This window comes from Mesocricetus auratus, unplaced genomic scaffold (genome assembly GCF_017639785.1).
Source record: "Mesocricetus auratus isolate SY011 unplaced genomic scaffold, BCM_Maur_2.0 Super-Scaffold_100028, whole genome shotgun sequence".
Classification (NCBI taxonomy): domain Eukaryota; kingdom Metazoa; phylum Chordata; class Mammalia; order Rodentia; family Cricetidae; genus Mesocricetus; species Mesocricetus auratus.
The window spans coordinates 4,644,874-4,663,705 of record NW_024429209.1 but is presented as its reverse complement, the minus strand read 5'-3'; the positions used below and the strand labels follow the sequence as shown (position 1 = coordinate 4,663,705).

General features: G+C 50.3%; 1 protein-coding gene across 3 annotated transcripts in view; it reads left to right on the top strand.

The window, feature by feature from the left end:
- The first annotated feature begins 13,745 nt into the window (after positions 1-13,745).
- Kiaa1755 (KIAA1755 ortholog) overlaps positions 13,746-18,832 on the top strand; it is a 38,251-nt gene continuing 33,164 nt past the window's right edge. For all 3 annotated transcript variants that reach the window (XM_013122495.3, XM_040732840.1, XM_040732839.1), the window contains exon 1: positions 13,746-13,931. In XM_013122495.3, the coding sequence (XP_012977949.1) occupies positions 13,929-13,931 (3 nt within the window). In that variant the 5' untranslated portion in view covers positions 13,746-13,928. The remainder of the gene's footprint in view (positions 13,932-18,832) is intronic.

Here is an 18,832-nt window from a genome sequence, read left to right as displayed (position 1 = left end):
AATGGGCCCTGATGCCCGTGTCCATGTGTGTGAATATCGGCCGCAGCGTGGTAAGAAGGTGAATCACAGAGGGTGTCCTCAGCAGATTCCATCTACTGACAGCCTGAGGACAGACAACGCAGTGGAACATCCATGCCTGAGGACATCCATTCTGGTTAGGGCTTACATCTATATACTGTCCCGCTACAGAGAAAACAAGAGGGTTAGACAAACAGGCACAGGGGCCTGGAGGGAGGGACTGCGTGGCTCATGATTTTAATTTGTTAACTTTGCTTGCTGGCTGGGCAGAGGTGGCTTGTTATGGAATAATAGTTTCAGATGTGTTTCATTTGTTTATGCTGTGGAACATTTGTTTAATGGTGCAAAGATGTGTTGCATTCTTTTATGTTGCATTTGTTTAACTCTGTAAAGCTGTGTTACTTTGCCTGCCTAAAACACCTGATTGGTTCAATAAAGAGCCGAATGGCCAAACAGCAAGGCAGGACACAGAAATAGGTGGGGCTGGACAGTAGAGAGAATAAACAGGAGGAGGAATCCAGGGAAGAAGGAGAGGAGCAAGCAAAGGAGGGGGCGATGGTAGTGGACAGCTACCCAGCCAAGGGCGGGGGGGCAATGAAGTGGAGAGCTACCCAGCCATAAGCCAGCCACAGAGTAAGAAGGAAGAAAGGTAGAATAAAGCCCAGAGGCAAAATGTAGTTAAAGAGAAAAGGGGCCAATTTAAGTTAGAAAAGCTGGATAGAAACAAGCTAACAAGCTAAGGTCAGACATTCATAAGTAAGAATAAGTCTCCGTGTGATTAGTTGGGAGCTGTGTGGCGGGCTACCTGAGAGTAAACATAACATAACCAGCCGTGGCTGCTCTGGGCTAGATTCACAAGAAGGCTGGCTGGAGTCAGCCTTTCATTTGCAAGAGAACCTGTACATAATTCATACACCACACAGTGTCCCCCTCACCGGGGAAAGACAGGCAGAGACAGGTCCTGAGCCTGGAGGCTGCAGGTGTTCCCTCTAGTTGCTCTCAGGGGTTTGCTGTGCCCTGTCTCCCATCTACCCTGCCCTGTGGAGACTAATGACAACTCTGGGCCTCACCAACTTCGTGCCTCCCACCCCCGTGAGCAACAAATTCTGTCTTCCATGGCCTTAGTGTCTCCAAGTTGTCACTCAGTCACTCCCACAAATAAACTTCCTGGGAACGAAGAGGGCAGGCCAGGGAAGGGTAGGTACACTGCAAGGTTTGGTTAACATAATATCTTTTTGTATCCATACATTAGGGACACCCATATGTCGTTGTGTCTGTGACATGTTCCACAACAAAAATGGGAAACGTTAGAATCATTTTTAATAGGGTCCCGTATAGCCCAGATTAGCCTCAGATTTGCTGTGTAGCCTGGAATGGTCTTGACCTTTTCGTTCCTCCTGAATTCGCCAGGTGCTGAGATGGCAGATGTGGGACACCAGGCCTGATTCATGCAGTGCGGGGGACCAAACTCAGGGCTTGGTGCATGCTCAGCAAGCCCTCTACCAGCTGAGCTACACCCCCAGTACCCATAATACTTTTATTTGCTATAAAATATACATTATGAGGTGCAACCCAGGGTCTCAGGCATAGTAGGCAAGCTGTGCCCATAAAACACACTCCCTGTCTTCCTTCCACTTTTTTTTTTTGGAACAGGGTCTCACAGGTTGCCCGGGATTAGCCTTGACTTTCCATCGCTCTGAGTAACTAGCACCACAGGCCCGTGTCACCAGGCAGAGTGCAGGTGGAGTGTATGAATCGCCTTATGCAAATGTCACGGTGAAATCCAGTGTTTGGTGCAGTTAAGGTACACTCATAAAATGTAGTAAGTGCTCAGGAATCTAGATTCACAGAGCCCTGGAGGCCAATCTGAGATGCTTGGATCCCATTCTCTGAGGCCTGGGAATCCCTGGAGAATTTTCAAAGGACAGGATGGGGCAGGGCCCAAGGATGTGCTGAGGTGCGGTGGGATATCTCAAGAATCTCAAATACTGTCCTAGATGGGGGAGGGAGAGCAGAACTTCCCTGAGGCAGGAAGGGGAAGGCATTGACCCTAACATGTGGTGGTGAGGAGACAGAGAGGGGAGCTGGGGAGAACAGAGTGTCCATTGACCAGCTGGGAGCTGGCGTGGGGAGAGTCCTACAGACTTGTTCTAGGAGAAGCTCTGGGATGGGAAGTGGGAGGGAGGAAAGAGAAGGAGGGCCAGAAGCTGCAAGAAGGGAGGCCTGAGAGCCGAGAGTAGGCTGTGAGACCATCTTCAAGTTTCCCCGTGCCTCAAGTCAACCTTCACTCCCCGCTGTCAGTCAGCGCCTCACCCCACCAGGAACACAGGCCTGCTTGTCTTCTCAGCCCTCCTGTCCTCACTGCCAGGAGAGGCCTGGCTTCCAGCAGGGGCGAGCTCTTTCCGCTTGGCATCTCAGTCTTTTCCGCTTTTAGGATTCTCTGTCTTGCAGTCACGAGAGACCTCCTCTGGGTCCCACATCTCTCTCCAGCTGACATTCTTCAGCCCGACCTCCTCAGAGTTTCACTTGTCTTCTTATCCAACTTCCACTCTACAGAGCTCACATCCGGCCTACCGTGGTCCCCTCAGTGGTCCAGTGTTGTGGGCGCCTCCTCAACAGTCTCCTCACTCTGGAGACTACTGCTCGGAAGCCCTAGGGGTAGAATTGTGCTGCTCTCTCAAAATTCATACACTGAAGCTAATCCTCAGTTCCACAGAAAGGAGACATATTGGAAGAAATATTTATCCATGGTGTTTTGTTTGGCAGCCCCGGCAAATTGACCCAGCATGCAAGGGTGGCTGAGTGTTGCCCTCATCTCTCCATTTCCTGTACCAGAAAGCTGCCTGTCCCACAGACGGAATTCAGTAAACAGTGGTAGTTTCAGTACACAAGGGGACATCTTTCCAAACTCAGTGGCTACTGCTTTGAGTCACCTGATACTTTAAAGCGGGGGGCAGTGGGTATTGAAGATACAGAGAGGAATACTGTGGAAATCAGGCCTCTCAGACCTCTTCCAGGAAAGCATCAACCCACAGTCGTCAGATGCAAAGGAGCTGGGTGGCCTTGTAACCCTGCCAGGGACTGTTCTGTGCCTAATTTGTGTTTTCTTTGTGGAAGCCAGTGTGCAAAATGACCTCCTTTCTTCCCTGTCCTCAGAGGGTGACAATCTGGGGGCTGTGACGAGATCTGAGCTACAAAGAGCTGCTGGAGTGCTTGGTCTAGGAAAAGGGCCTGACAGTCCCCTCTCACACCTAGGAAAAGGGCCTGACAGTCCCCTCTCACACTGACTAAAGCCAGCCAGTTAGAATGTTTCAGACACACATAGACTGTGACTTCAGATGCCGGGTCCCTGCCCTGGCCGTTTCCAGCCACCTTCTCTTGGGGTAAGTCAGTATCACATTGTAAAGCAGTGCCGTGGCCCCAGGTCTATGTGGAGAAACTGAGGCTTCCTGTGCAACTAGCAGCCACCCCTCCACCATGGAGGGGAGCCATGCTGGCAGAGGATCTGTCAGCCATCAAGCCTGCAGGCAGCACAGTCTGCCAGCATCTTAACTGCAACCTCATGAGAGGTTTGTGGCCAGAAGCGCCCAGCCAAGCTGTTTCCAGGCTCCCATCCTTAGAAGCCGTGGGAAGCTAAGTTCCCTGCTGTGGGAAGCTGCTGAGCTGAAGAGGTGCTGGACATCCAGCATCCCACCTAATACCACCTGGAGATTAGCGCCACCCAAGTCCTCTCACCGCCAACAAAGTACTTTGGACATAGTCCAGCCCGTGACTCACTAGGGGCATAACTCTCTACCACCAAAGTACCCTGTGACCTTACCCAAAGGGTTCTAGTCACTCTATGTAGGCTACTGGCCACTCAGTTTTCCTGTAAGATTCTGTCCCACTATCTAAACCCCTTCCTGCAGCCTGGGGTTCCAGCCTGGGCACCCTCTCAACAATCATAGTCACCAAGGATAGGGGGCCAAGTCCTCTCCAAAGACCCAGCATGGTGGCACCTCTCTGTAACTCAGATCTCTCCAGCATTCTGAATCATCATGCCCATGATAGAGACATCCCACAAAAGCCCCATCACTCTCCTCCCTCCAGCCTGTTCCTCCATCTTAGTAGGCACGTCTCTACTGAGCACCCCTTATACTGCTCAGCAAGAACAGGTGACCTGGCCCTGGGAATATGGCTCCCAGGGGGGATCCAATGGAGGAGACACAGACTGGAAGGAGAGTGAGTGACAATGAAGGGAAGGAAAACATTGGGAGCTGAGGCAGAGGCTGCACCAGACAGGTTGTCCCTCCACCTGGAGCTGAACATTCAGCACCAGAGGCTGAGGCCCCAGCATGTGCTGGCCCCACCCTGTTCCCATCCTGAAAGCCACAGCATAAATAGCATCAGTCAGGCTTTCAACACTACAGGGAAGAGGCCTGGGGCATCTGGGGTGGTTCTGCAGCCACACCATCCCCATCATAACAGCCCACATAAGCCCTTCCTCTCTCTAGGTGATTCTGACAGGCTCTGGGCCATAGGAAGGCAAAGGTAATTAATTCTGTTTTATTGTTACTGTTATTGTTTTGGAGAAAGAATCTTGCTACATAGCTTTGGCTGACCTTGAACTCACAATCCTCCTGCCTCTGCCTCCTGAGTATTTCAGGTGCATCTGCCCCATGCCCAACTCATGATATTATCAATTTGATATACAGTTGAGTTTATGTCTGTCTCTTTATTTTCAAGTTCAAGGTTTATACTTTTGGCTCCTCATCTAGTTTCTTGGATCATGTAAAATGCTTACATGTGTAGCACAATTAATAAAAATCCAGAGACAGATATTGGGGTTAAATCTGAAGATCAGAAAAGCAAAGTGGCCAGCCATTCGAGAATGCTCACCTCTACCAATGCTAAGACCAAAAGGGCGATCCTGTCCTCAGACTGCATCTCCAGACTGCACTGCTCCTCAGACTGCCTCAGACTGCACTGATTCCTGTCTCCTCCTGTCTTATATTCCTCTCTAGTTCTGGGATTAAAGGTGTATCATCCCCAAGTGCTGAGATCACCTTTGTCTGAGCTCTGCTTTTCTTTTAGACTGGATCAATTTTGTGTAGCTCAGGCTGGCCTTGAACTAACAGAGATCTGTCTGCATCTGTCTCCCAAGTGCTGAGGTTAAAGGTGTGTGCTACAACTGCCTGGCATTTTTTCTCTTTTAAATTTTTATCTCTTTAAAGATTTATTTTTATGAGTGTGTGTGTGTGTGTGAGAGAGAGAGAGAGAGAGAGAGAGAGAGAGAGAGAGAGAGAGAGAGAGAGAGAGAGAAAACGAGTGCAGTGCCTGTGGTGGCCAGAAGAGGGCATCATATCTCCTGGAGCTGGAGTTAACAGTGCTTGTGAGCTGCCTGATGTGGGTGCTGGGAATGACCTTGGATCCTCTGGAAGAGCAGCAAGTGCTCTTAACTGCTGAGCTCCCTCGTCAGACCCCTTTCTACTTTCTTAAATGAAAGGTAGCATATGCTTATATTTTACTTTTTGCTTATTAATAGCCACTGAGAAATCACTCAGTCAGTACAAGTGTATAGAGACCCTATTGCCTTTATGGCTACATAAGATCTCCTTGGTGACACCTCTCTGTAGAGTCATGGTTGATCTTCATGGTCAACTTGACTGGAGCAAGAATCACTTAAGAGACTGAGGCATACCTCTAGGTGTGCCTGTGAGGGTATTTTGCAGGGGAGACCTTCCCTGCATGTGGGTTGCCCTGGCCCATGGGCTGAGGGCCTGGGTGGAATAGAAGAGTAAAGAGGAGAAGGCAAGCTGAGTCTGGACATATTCTCTGCCGGGCTGTAGGTAAGAAACAGTGGCTTCATGCTCCTGCATTTGGCCACCAGGCTTTCCCTCCACAGTGGGCCACGCCTCATGGAATCCTGAGCCAAAGCAAGTCCTTCCTCTCACAAGTGGTGTCTTAAGTATGTTTGGTCACAGCACCAGAAAAGTACTAACAAATGGACATTTGAGTATTTCCGACATGTTGCTATTATAAATTCAGGAAGTAGGCTGTGTGTCAGACTTATTTATATTTGAGGAATTGTTTTGTCAGAACATAACCTAGAAGTAAAAGATCCACACTGGGGGGGGGTAAGTGTGTGTGCTGTTTTTTAGATGGTTCTCTTTGTGAGTCAGACTTCCGCTACTGTAACAAAATCAGACAGGAGGATAAAATGCAGAGAGGAGGTTATTTGCCTCATGTGTCCAGAATTCCAGCCCATAGTCATCTGGCCTGGCTGCCTTTGGACTTGTGGTGCAGAGGACATCGTATGCTGAAGGTGAGCTGCTCATCTCATGCGAGCAGTGAAAGAGGGAGGGAGGGGAGGTTGGGTTTCCTTCCCAGATACGCCTTCTGTGACCTCAGGCCTCTCAGATCCTTGTCTCCCGTCTTAGGCACTGTTCTATTGCTGTGAAGAGACACCATAACCAAGGTGACTCACAAAATAAACCATTGAGTAGGCTTTCTTACAGCTTCAGAAGGTGAGGCCATGACCATCTGGTGGGAGCATGGTGGCAGACAGACAGGCAGGTATGGCACTTGAGCTGTAGCTGAGAGTTTACATCCTGATTCAAAAGTTGGAGGCAGAGGTCTGGGCTGGCGTGAGCTTTTGAAACCTCAAGGCCCACTCCCCCAAGTGATGCACTTCCTAATCCTCCCCAAAACAGTATAGTGATCAACCCCTAAAATACATGCCTGTGGAGTCGTTCTTATTCAAACTACCACACTTCCTAAAGGCTCTACCACATACAGCAGCACCAAGCTGGAGGTGAACTAAGCCTTTCACATAGGTCTGCCACAGCCACCAACACTGTGATGGTGCCCAGTGCCAGGATTTGGAACCTCTGCCAGCATGGTGGAAGAGGTAGAATGCAGCAATACAGTCTGGGTTTACATTAAGCCTTCTCTCTGTGTGTGTCCCAGGACACATGCTGGGTAATCCCCAAAAGCTCCAGCACCCTGGGCTTGCTTCCGAGCCCTTTGGAGTCTGATAGCTGTGGTTGTTCACTGCATCTTTGGGGTCAGTGGAATCTCTGCACCGGGCCACTCCCCTTCTTTTTGGTCCTTGAAGGCAACCAGTCCTCCTGACTCCTCTCTCCACAGAAGGCCAAACTGCTCCCCCACTGCACACAGGCACACAAAGACAGCTCTGAGTGAGGAGTGTGACGCAGCCTCTGAAAAACGCTGGAGTCCTGACTTCCTGCAGGAGCCAGAGGCCAGCTTGGCTGAGGAATGGCAGAGCCAGGACCATGGCAAGAAGTGTGGGGGCGGGGAGCTGCTGGAGAGAACTAGGGCAGGAGACAGGGGGTTTCTTGTGGACCTCTTGGCTCAAGGTCATCAGTTCTGTCCTTCCCTGCTTGGCTGCTTGGGTGACCTGCCTAAAACTCAGAGGTGACCATGGCATGCAAGGATGATAAACTTATTCCAGATTTCCAGGGTAGTAAACTCGTTGGGATTGGAACCACTGTACTTTCCCAACTTCTAATACAACCTAATACACTCTTACCCATCCACCCACCCACCCATCTACATATCCATTCACTATTCATCTGTCCACCAACCTATCCACTCATTCATCAATTCACTCATGTGTCCACATGTTCACCCATCTACCCATCTCCACCCACTCACCCATTCACCCATTCACTGTCCACCCATGTATTCTCTTGTTCACCCGTCTACTCATATATCTACCTACCTACTCGCCCATTCACTTCTCATTCATCATCCACCCTTCCATCCATCCATCCATTCATCCATCCATTATCCATCCTTCCATCCACCCATTTTCTATTCACTACTCATCTATCTACTAATCTAGTCACCCATTCATTCACCAACCTGTCTGTCCATCCATTCATCCATCTACCACCCGCCTACCCATTTATCTATCCACTTTCTACTCATCTGTCCATTCACCAAACGATCTGTTCATTTATCCACTCTTCTTTTCACCCAGTCACTCATCCACTATCTACACATCTATCAATGTATCTATCCATCTGTTATTCACTTACCCTTCTACCAACCCATCTATCTATCATCCATTCATTCATCTACCAACCCACTTATCCATCCATTCGTCTATTCATCTATCCATTTATCCATCCATCCATCCATCCATCCATCCACCCATCTGCATCACCTATATAAAAGTCCATCTACTATCTACCCATCCATTCACTCACTCATCCATCACCATTGTTTATCTCTTGATATCTAATGAGCCCTCTCACACTCAATGTGGAATAATAGTAAACTTTCTTATTTCTTGGAGTTTCTGTGGACTGGGTTTTCTGGAGCAGCTTCACAGGGTGGTCCTGGCCCAGGGTCATGCATGGAGTGACAGTCAGGTTGCCATCTTGGGATGCAGCCACTCAAAGCCTTCCCTAAGATGAGGACCTAGTGAAGATGGTCCCATGGGTGCTGACCAATAGCAGCATCCCTCAGGACTCTTCATCTGAGCATGCCCACAGGGATGCTTGGGTGTTTTAGCCACGTGATGTTGGTGTCCCTATGGCACATCACCCAGAAAGCAGCAAGACAGAACCACATTGTCTTTTATGACATTATCATGGAAGTCACAATTCACCTTCCTTTATGTCTCAAAGTCGAGCCCACATCAAGGATCTTCTGCCCTTAATGAGAAAGGTAAGAAATTTGTAAGCATATTCCGTAGTTAGGGTTTCTATTGCTGTAAAGAAACATCATGAGCACAGCAACTCTTACAAAGGAAAAAAAACATTTAATTGGGGTGGCTTACATTTTTAGAGGTTTAGTCCATTATCATCATGGTAGGACATGGTGGCGTGCAGGCAGGCATGATGTTGCAGGAGGAGCTAAGAGTCCTACATCTTGACCCACAGGTAGGGCATGGTCTGGGACTTGGCTTGAGCATCTATGAGACCTCAAAACCCACTCCCACCTTGGCACACTTCCTCCAACAAGGCCATACCTATTGCAACAAAGCCACACCTCCTAATAGTGCTACTCCCTATGATCTTATGGGGGTCAATTATATTCAAAGTACCACAGCTTGTTTTAAAATCACCATGCTATGCACCCACCTAGTAGATAAACATATATTGAGCACCTGCTGTTTGCCTGGCTCTGAGAAAAGCTCACAGTCCAGACTCTGCAAGAGCAGATCATGTGGAATCATTGGTGGGATTCTGATTCCACTGGGCACAGGGGGCCACATTACTGAATAGATGAACAGCTGTGAGCTCTGGCAAACTGGAGAGCAGGTGCCCCGAGTTTTAGTTCTAGATCCACTCAAATGATAATCTTTTCAACTTTATGTTTGCCTGGTTTGATCCACTGCCAGCCTTGAAACTCTGATGCAGCCACGCTAGAATTCTGTCTTCCCCTCAAACATTCATTCAACAAACATAGGCACAGAGCCCCTTTCCAACCTTGTAGAAATGACTAGCAATGGCCAGTTGCATACATTGTTTCCTTGGCTTCACATGTCTCTCATCCTTCTCCCCATAGCAAACTTGTATTTCTCCTTGAAAACCCTAGTGGAAGTGTCCTTTTCTCCGCAAAACCTTCTCTGACTTGACCCCTAGGGGGTGTGGTTGGGTTCCCTCCTCTAGACTCCAGCCATGTTTGTGTCCACAGCTGAGCCATGTGATGTAGCCTCCCACAACAGAAGGTGAACTCCTGAGGGGGTGAGTAAGAAGCCCTGAGTGGTGACATCCGGAAGGATGGCAAGACTTCCAGAGGTCTTGATCTTCTAAGGAGGAGTAGATACTGGGAAAAAGTCATCTTCTGGGACAGGGGAGGACAATGAAGGAGGCAGGAAGGCCCAAGTAGTGCCCGGGGCTGGCGGGGCTGCTGTCCTTCCTCCCTCAGCTGGCAGCTCATAGCTGCCTCTCCTGATGAAGAGGGGCACAGCCTGCAGGCCTGAGTAGTCCTCCCTGGGTCTGTCCTACAATAACAGGACACGGCTGGGCTGGAAGGGAAAGAGAGGCTACAGGGTGTCTGCCCAAAGGGTAGAGGCTGAGGAAGTGCAGGGACTACCTCGCAACCCCCAGAGCCTGTGGGATCCACCATCCCAGGGCTGATGGTCTTCGGCCCCAGAGCAGCCCCAGTACTGCCCCACCCATCAGTTGGAGGAATCCCAGGAAACCCCTCTTTAGTTCACTCCTGACCTTTCACGCCTCCAAGGAGAAAACTCACTCCCTGTCTCACGACATGCGCTGCTCCATCTGCCTGTCCTACTTTTCTCTGGTGTCTGTTATTGGTCCATTATCTTGAAATTTTAACTGAAATTCTTGAAGAACTGAATTAACCTCTTTTCTTCACAAATTGTTCTGGCTCAGGGTATTATGTTACAGCCATAGAAAGTGTGCCAGGGAATATGTTCACAGTGGGCTGCCCACAAAGCTGGTCCTGAAGGTTCCCAGGACTCTGGCTATTACTTGAGGGGACCTCCGTGGATTGTATGTGCCTCTGATGTAGTATCTACTCATTCTCACTAGGACCTTAGGTGTATGACTTGCTATGCTGGGCTTCCTCACACATGCAGGGAAGTGCTCTACCACTGAGTCACACCCCCACCCTATCAGGGCTTTTAAGGCAAGACTCAGAGCCAGATCCACAGCCTTGGGAACCTGTCTTACACCATGTCAGCCCACACTAACATTTCAGACCACAGATGACAAGTGAATGTCAGATCCATGATCACTTACGCTGACTGGTAGCAGCTGCCTGTGCTGTACACTGAGGATCTGCGACTGCCTTTAGGTTCTACTGGAAGGTCTGTGATTGATTAGTAATGTCTGTCATGGACAAGGAAGGATAAGTGTGTACATGAGTGCCGAGTGTCTGGCATCCTCACGATAGGAACAAATATTTAGTAAGGGGATTAATAAATTCTAATTCCCATGACATTCTCTCTAAATTTGGTAACTCCCTTTTCTCAAGATGAGCTTGTGCCCCCTTGGTGAGGATTCCTAGCATCTGGCCCCAAAAGTCTCAAGGTCACAAGCAGAACTGTTGCTTAAGACTTCTCATAACCGAGGCTTGGTTTTCACCCTTCCAATGAATTATCTCAGGGGATTCCCACATCCTCCACCAGGACCATCTGGGACCTCCACTGCCCGCCGAGGGAACTGGCTCTGGGTAGGATGCAATCTTCTCAGGACCACTCAAGGAATCACCAGCAGAGACTCTTCCCGTGTCACCTCCCATCCTCTCTCCAACAGATGCCAGACATGAGTGGTGGTGGATTTGACTTCTCCAAGTCTAGCCTAGCAATTGGACATGGTTCAGTTACTCACTGGCTGAAGGGAGAGGATGTGAATGCTTAACCAACCCTTGGGAATCCCCTGGAAAGTCCAGAGGGACCAAGTCCAGCCCAAGAGTTGAGCTTGGATGCTTGGGGGTTGATTTTTACAACCATTGGTCCCTGCACAAGCCACATTTCTTTATGTCTTTTTTTTTTTTTTTGGTTTTTATGAGACAGGGTTTCTCTGTATTGTTTTGGAGGCTGTCGGTCCAGCCCGGCCTCGAACTCACAGAAATCCGCCTGCCTCTGTCTCCCGAGTGCTGGGATTAAAGGCGTGCACCACCATCGCTCGGCCTCTTTATGTCTTATAACTGAACTCTTCTGTGTCCCTGGAACTGAACAGAGCCCTTATATTTGCCTGCTTGACGAACCTTGGCAGTCCTGTGCACACAAAAGATGAATCTGAGGCTCAGAAGGGCATTCTATGACTCAGACCCTATAGGTGTGTGTGTGTGTGTGTGCGGGTACATGTGCGTGTGCACAAATAGAAGTGCACGTATGAGTGGACACACTCTTGGGTGTCTGTCGAATTGTCACACCCAATCAGCACATCAGCACAGCACATTTTTGGAAGAACACTCGCAGGCATAGGGTACGAAGCGTGCTGAGAGGCCCAGCAGTGCACTGCACTGGTGCTTGCCATTGAGAGGCCGGTTCATGTCTGCTCCCCCTCCTTTTAGGTGACCAGCTCTTACTCAAATGGAATCCCAGGCACACGTAGGCATGTTCTGATTAGACTGGCCTTGCAAGGCTTTGGAACAGTGACCCAGGCAAGAGGAATGTCTGGGATTCATTCAGGCAGCACACCAAGGTAGTTAATGGCATGATTTCTAGAACGGACAGCCTTGTTGAGCCAGGAATGCAGCTTTCTACCCGCCTGACTCTGCCTTGGGCTCTTCATTTGTAAAACGATGCCAGTGGCTGGACCCGGCCTGCAGCTTGCTTGCAAAAGTGTCTGATGCTCAGAAAGTTCCATTTTAGTGTGTTCATGACTTGAAGTAATCCCACCGGTTTTCAGGGGCTTCCAGATCATTCTGGGCAGTGAGACTCCTGGAGTATATTTGCTCCTCTGCTTCCCAGAGGAGGGACCCCAGGTTTCTCACAGACTCTCTGAGCACCTGAGGCCTTTTCGATCCATTTTTCTCTGCTTAAATAATTCACAGCCCTTCCTGTCTCCCATGATCCTGGGAAACTGACCATTGTGCCCATTGTCCATTGCTGTCCAGAACTCACAACCCCCACCTCCTAGCTGAGTTTGGCTTGTAAACCAAAGGCAGTTTTCTCTTAAATGAATGCATTCCTAGGTTGGGGCTCTTGGTAGAGTGCTTGCCTAGCCTGTATAAAGTCCCAGAACCAACTAACACACAATACGGTTCTGCATGTCTGCTATCGCAGAGCTTGGGAGGTTAGAGGCAGGACTGCCACCACCCCCACACACTCAGTTCTGGCCACTCTTGTTTTGATATGTGTGGGGTTATCTGTGTGCCATGTGTGTTCCCGGGGCCCTCTGAAGCCAAAAGAGGGCGTGGGGTCCCCTAGGACTATTAGTCACAGATGGTTGTGAACTGCCTTGTGGGTGTTGGGAATCAAACCTGGGTCCTGGAGAAGAGCAGTCAAATCTCCCAGGTCCCTTTGCTGGAGTTCCTGACCATCAACTCCATTCCTTCTCAGCAGGCACGCACGCGCGCGCGCGCGCGCACACACACACACACACACACACACACACACACACACTCACACACACACACACACGCCCCCAGGACAGGGTATCTCTGCGCTGCTCTGGCTCAGCACTTGGCACAGTATTTGATAATAAATGGTAACTCCAGAGTCATCCCACGGCGGGGCTTTCAAACAACACACCTTCTTCCATCATTCTTGGTTCCAGAGACCGGAAGTCCTGGGGCAAGGCATCGGCAGGGTAGGTGTCTGGGGTGCCCTGTGCTCTGTTTTACAACAATCGGGTCTCTGTCATGGGGGCTTCAAGTTCTTGAAGGCTGTGTGTGTTAGCTACTACTCCAAGCCTGAGATTAGGCCGTCAGGATCGATAGTGACCATTTCTCCCCGATTCCAGGAGAAGATGCTATCCTCACCAGCTTTGCCTCCACAGCCTCCCCATTTTACAGATGAGGAAACCGAGGCTCAGGTGACAAAAAGACTTGAAGATAGGGACAAGAAGCCAGCTCCGACTCGGCAGTCTTGGGTGGAGACTCTGGATGGAGAGCCGGGCAGCGTTAAGCACCCCTAGCTCCGGTGGCCTCGGCAGGGGGTGCGGGGTGGGCGGAACGCTGTGCTCCCATCACCCGCGGCGGCTGCGGCTGCGGGGCGGGCACAGGGCGAGGCGTCGCACAAAGGGCCGCTGTCCCACCGCCGCCCCGCCCCCCGCGGGTAGCTCGCCTCTCCCCACTTCCCTCTCTCAGTCTGGGTCCCCTCTCAGCTTCCCTGTCCCGGGCAGTCTGCCTCTCGGGATGAGGCCGGGTTGGGAGTCCTCCGCCCACAGTCCACACTAGGTCCAGGGCTAGGAGAGCCAGAGTTACGCTGCTGCGGGACAGAGACTGCGGATCCACGCGGGGACCAGAGGAGCATCACCATGGTAACGCCCTCCTGAGCCTGGACCACCGCATTCTGCTGGGTTTTCTCCTGGCACAGCCCCCGGGTGGGTGTGGGTGCAGGGACCCACAAGTTCTTGTTCTGTTTCGGTGCTGAACTGCGCAGCCCCAGCAGGGCTAGGACTCAGATCCACCCCTGGGCCGCGTCCTGTCTGAGCCTCTCTGCAGGGATGCACGCTTTCATCTGGCTCCAAAACAGAATGCAAATCTGAACTGGAATTCCGGACCTTGGGCCATGCAGAAAACTTGGGTTGTTTTTAGCGTTTCAAACTTTATACCGATTTGACAGTGCTGTGTCCTGTAAAGGGTTTGGAATGAGGTGGGAATAGAAGTCTCTTCCCAGCACGGTGCTGGGAGAGGGCGGACCTTGAGGGCAACAGAGTGCCTAGGAGGGAGAATCTTGCATGCCATTGCTATTTTAGATGCCTGAGTTTAGCAAGTTAAATGTGCACATATTGGATGTTGGACTGTGGGGTGCTCCCATGGGCGTGAGGTGTAGAGGCAGCCGGGGAGAAGGCAGAAGGGTACAGTACCTCTGTGCCTGGGCTTCCTGGACCTGCACCCTGGGAAGGGGACCTTAGGGAGAGTGGTGCCTTTGTGCCAGTATCTGGGAAGAAGGAATCAAAATGAAGCCTGTTCCAGACAGGTTCAGGATTGGGCAGAATTCACAGGAGCAATTTTGCAAATCTCAGGGGATTTGGACAGAGCTGGGAGACAGGCCGGGGCGTCCACTCCTTGATTCACCATGCTGGCTTGGGTGGGTTTCCCTTCCTGTGCAAGTCCACACCCAGAATTCTATAAAGAGGTGTGTTCCACCATGCAAGCGCACGCAAGTCCCTTTCTGCACACTGCATACGGGCACACAGGCCTGTGTACATGCCTGTTCACGCTGAAATATGAACAAACACCTGTGCACACAGACGGCACAAAGCCAGACACCGGAAGCATGTGTACACACCGCTCTTGGAGCAGTTTGAAGTACTTCGGAAGCCTCTCTAGTGAGATCCGGTGCTGGGCACTCTATGACTAGGGGACATACCACTCCCACCAACTCTAACTGTAGACAGTGGCCTCTCACTGCACAGATGGGAACCTGAAGCCCCCGGACCCTAGGTGACCCACAAAGTCACCCTTCCAGTAAGTGCGAAGTGCCACATCCAGAGTTCTAACCCCACACAGCCACCTTAGTGCCACAGCCAGAGTTCTAACCCCACACAGCCACCTTAGTGCCACAGCCAGAGTTCTAATCCCACACAGCCACCTTAGTGCCACATCCAGAGTTCTAACCCCACACAGCCACCTTAGTGCCACAGCCAGAGTTCTAATCCCACACAGCCACAGCCATCTATTGTTGAAAGTCTGGTTTTGATGGAACCACTTATCCATTTTTAATTTGAGCCCCCCCCATGAACCTCAGACTTTCAGGTCAGGGACCAGACCCTGGGGTGCTCCTCAGAATGACTGAGAAAGCATCTCTTGAGTGGACAGGAGGGGTGTGCTTTCCTCTTTGTCTTTATGTGCTGTGATGGGAGGGAATGTATGTGTACACATGTGAGGTGTGCATGGTGTATCACGTGTGTTTGTACACGTGCCTGAGGAGGGCCTGGGCTTGGGCAGGGTCCTCCTCTATCTCTTCCCACCTAGTCCTTAGAGTCAGGGTCTCTTCCTGAGCCTGGGTCTTGCATTTTATTGGCTAGGTTGGAAGGCATCAAGATCCAGGGACCCTCCCTTGTCTGTCAGTGCTGGGGTTAAAGGTGATAAATGAATCGACAGCCAGGTTATGTGGGCTCTGGGATCTATACCACTCTCCTCTCTCTTTAAATAGTGAATGTTGTCATCCACCCACTTCTCTGATCTCCAGAGACACTGTCTCTGGATGACAGGCCCACAGCACCACACACGGCTTTCTACAGGGGTGCAGAGAATCTGACGTCAGATCCTCGGGTCATACTGATAGCTCATTCGGCAAGCACTTTACAGTCCCAATCCCTGTAGGAAATGACTTTAAAAGCTTATTGCATAGCCAGGTGCACGCCTTTAATCCCAGCACTAGGGAGGCAGAGGCAGGGAGATCTCTGTGAGTTCAAGGCCAGCCTGGTCTATAGAGTGAATTCCAGGACAGCCTCCAAAGCTACAGAGAAACCCTGTCTCAAACTCCACCCCCACAAAAAAACCTTATTGCATTTTTATTTATTTGTTTTGTGTGCATGTATGTGAATGCATGTGTGTTGCAGCACACACATGGAGGTCAGAAGACAACTTGCAGAAGTGGGGTCTCTCCTTCTATCGTGTGGGTTCTGGGGATCAAACTCATCATCAGGTTTAGTGGCAAGTGCCTTTCCTTGCTGAGTCCTTTTGCTGGCCCCTGGAGGAGATTTAGTGCTGTGATTTTTAAAAGTGATTGAACCTAGGGCCTCATGCATGTTAAGCAATTGCTCTACCGCTAAGCCACGTCTCCAGCCCTCTTTTTACTTCCTTTGTTTGGAGACCGGATCTCACTAGGTTGCGTGGGCTGGCCTTCTACCTGCAACTCTTTCTCATACTTAGAGAGCAAGTAGGCGAGCCCAAGCCGAGTCTGTATTTCTTGCCTGTAAGCACAGGTGCTATGGAAACCCAGAGGTGGTGTTCTGTCAGGACTCTGCAGGGTGGTTAGGAGTGGTACAGTGAGAGCTGAGAGGGTGCAGTGTGAGCAGAGAAGACAGATGCCCGGGAAGGGATGCCATAGGTAAATGAGGTGGCACTTGGAGGAAATTTTTATGGAAATGATTTAATGGCACAAACACATGACGATAAATAAAGCAAATTTATTCTGAAAATGGATGGGGAGGAAAACCAAACATTAAATAATGAAGAATAAATATTAAGCAAATAACAAATCCAGGTAATGTGAACATAGCAAGAAAACCTTACTCGTGGGGCAAATGGATGAAGGGCAGCCCTGGCTAGAGCAGAATCCATTTAGGAAGCAGGGAAGGTAGAATGGGAGCCCTAAGCATTAGACGACCAGCTGCTGGGGCATAGGGAACCATGTGATGCTATTGAGGGCCACAACTGGAGATCTGTGCCTACAGGGAGTCTCCAGGGAGCCTCAGGAGAAGGTTCTGTTCTCTGACCAGAAGGACAGCATGAGCCTCTGCTTATTAACCTGTAAAATGGGGATACCATACCCAGTCCACAGAATTATCAGGGCAATCACGTAAAATCACACATGGAATGGACTTAGCGCAGGCCACACCCTGAAGGCTTGTTCAGGGCAACTCAGAGGCAGCCCTAGGAATCAACTTTGTCACCTTCTGGTTTGAGTGTGAAGATGTGTCCCAGATTAGAGTCCCAGGAGAGAGACAGGGACACACATAAGACTAGGGAGGGTTCAGAGAAGAAGAAATAATTTGCTGGATGCCACATGACTGAGCTGGACTTGAATGTAGCTCTTTTGACACCCACTCCTGTCCTGGTTCACTGTAGCTGGGCTGTTCTTCCAGTTTTGAAAGTTTGTTTACAAAGAGCTGATTTGAAAGCTGGTTTATAAAGAGCTGAAGTCTCACCCCAGCCTCCATCCACCCACACACAGACCAAAAGCGCAAGCAATTTGAGTTGGATGGGAGCAGGAACTTCCTAGCAGCCAGGAAACTGACTTTGGGACCTCAGCCTAGACAAGTTCAGGAGTGTCCCGGGAACTGAAGATGGCAGCCAGACACCTGCTGGGCAGCAGCTGGCTCACAGCTGTGCTTGCTTTGGCCAACCTTCAAAACGCTGGGAGACCACTGAGTTCTCAGTAGATCATCCTAGGCGGGGCCTCAGCGACGCTTCACCCTGTGTCTCAGGTCCACTGCTCCTCTGAAGTGGATGGTCAGGGGTGTTCAGCCAGGGTCTGTGGGTGGGCTTTTTCACATTCATCTGCTTCTGGTTTTCATATCACCCGCAAACCCTCTCAGTAGACTGTCCCCAGCAGGAGCAGGGACATGGGATGAGGTTGGACCTTTGAAACTTACCCAGCAACTGACAACTAGTCCATTTAGAAACCACATCCTTAATCCACAACCTCCTGAACAAAATCATATGGAGAATTCTAGAAGAATCCTAGAATAGATATGCCCAGTGCTTTTTAAAAATTCTTTGAGAATTTCATGCAAGTATACAGTGTGTTCTGATCATATTCACCTTCACTTTCCCAAGCCCACCCCCTACCTCCCACCCCACCCCCAATTCTGTATCCTATGTTTGTTTGTTTTATAACCCATGGAGTCCAATTTGGGCTGCCCGTATGCTCACGGGTGTGGGGCCATCCACTGGAGATTGATCACTCTACCAGGGGCTGCCTCCTCAAAGAAAACTCCACCTCCTGCAGAAGTCATCAACTGTCAATAGTTCCCCTCAGCAGGGGACGGGGAAGACTCATGAGTCTCTCCCCCCAACTCAGAATGTTGACTGGCTTGATCTTGTACAGGTCTTGTGCAGGCAACCGCAGCTGCTCTGAGTGTGGCAATTCTGTCATGTCCAGGAGACACTGTTTTTCCCAGCAGTTCTGGGGATGCTCCTGGAACTTGCCTAGGCTGAGACCCTAAAACCAGCTGGTCATCTCCAACCTCTGGCCCTTAAAATATTTCCTCCTCATCTTCCGCGATGGTCTGACCCTTGCAGAACAGGTGTGACGTGGATGTCCGTGTGTGGCCGAGCACACCACAGACACTTGTTCTCTGCACTTTGAGCAGTTGTGAATTCCTACCTTGACAATTGTCAGCTGCACAAAGGAAAGTCTCTGAGGAGGTCGGAGCACTCTGGCTTTTACAAGCGGGGAAACTGTGGCCCAAGTCACCTGGCATGGCATAGTCAATGTTTCACCTTTCTTAGCTTTTTCCTTCTCCTTCACTTGTGGTGGGAGATG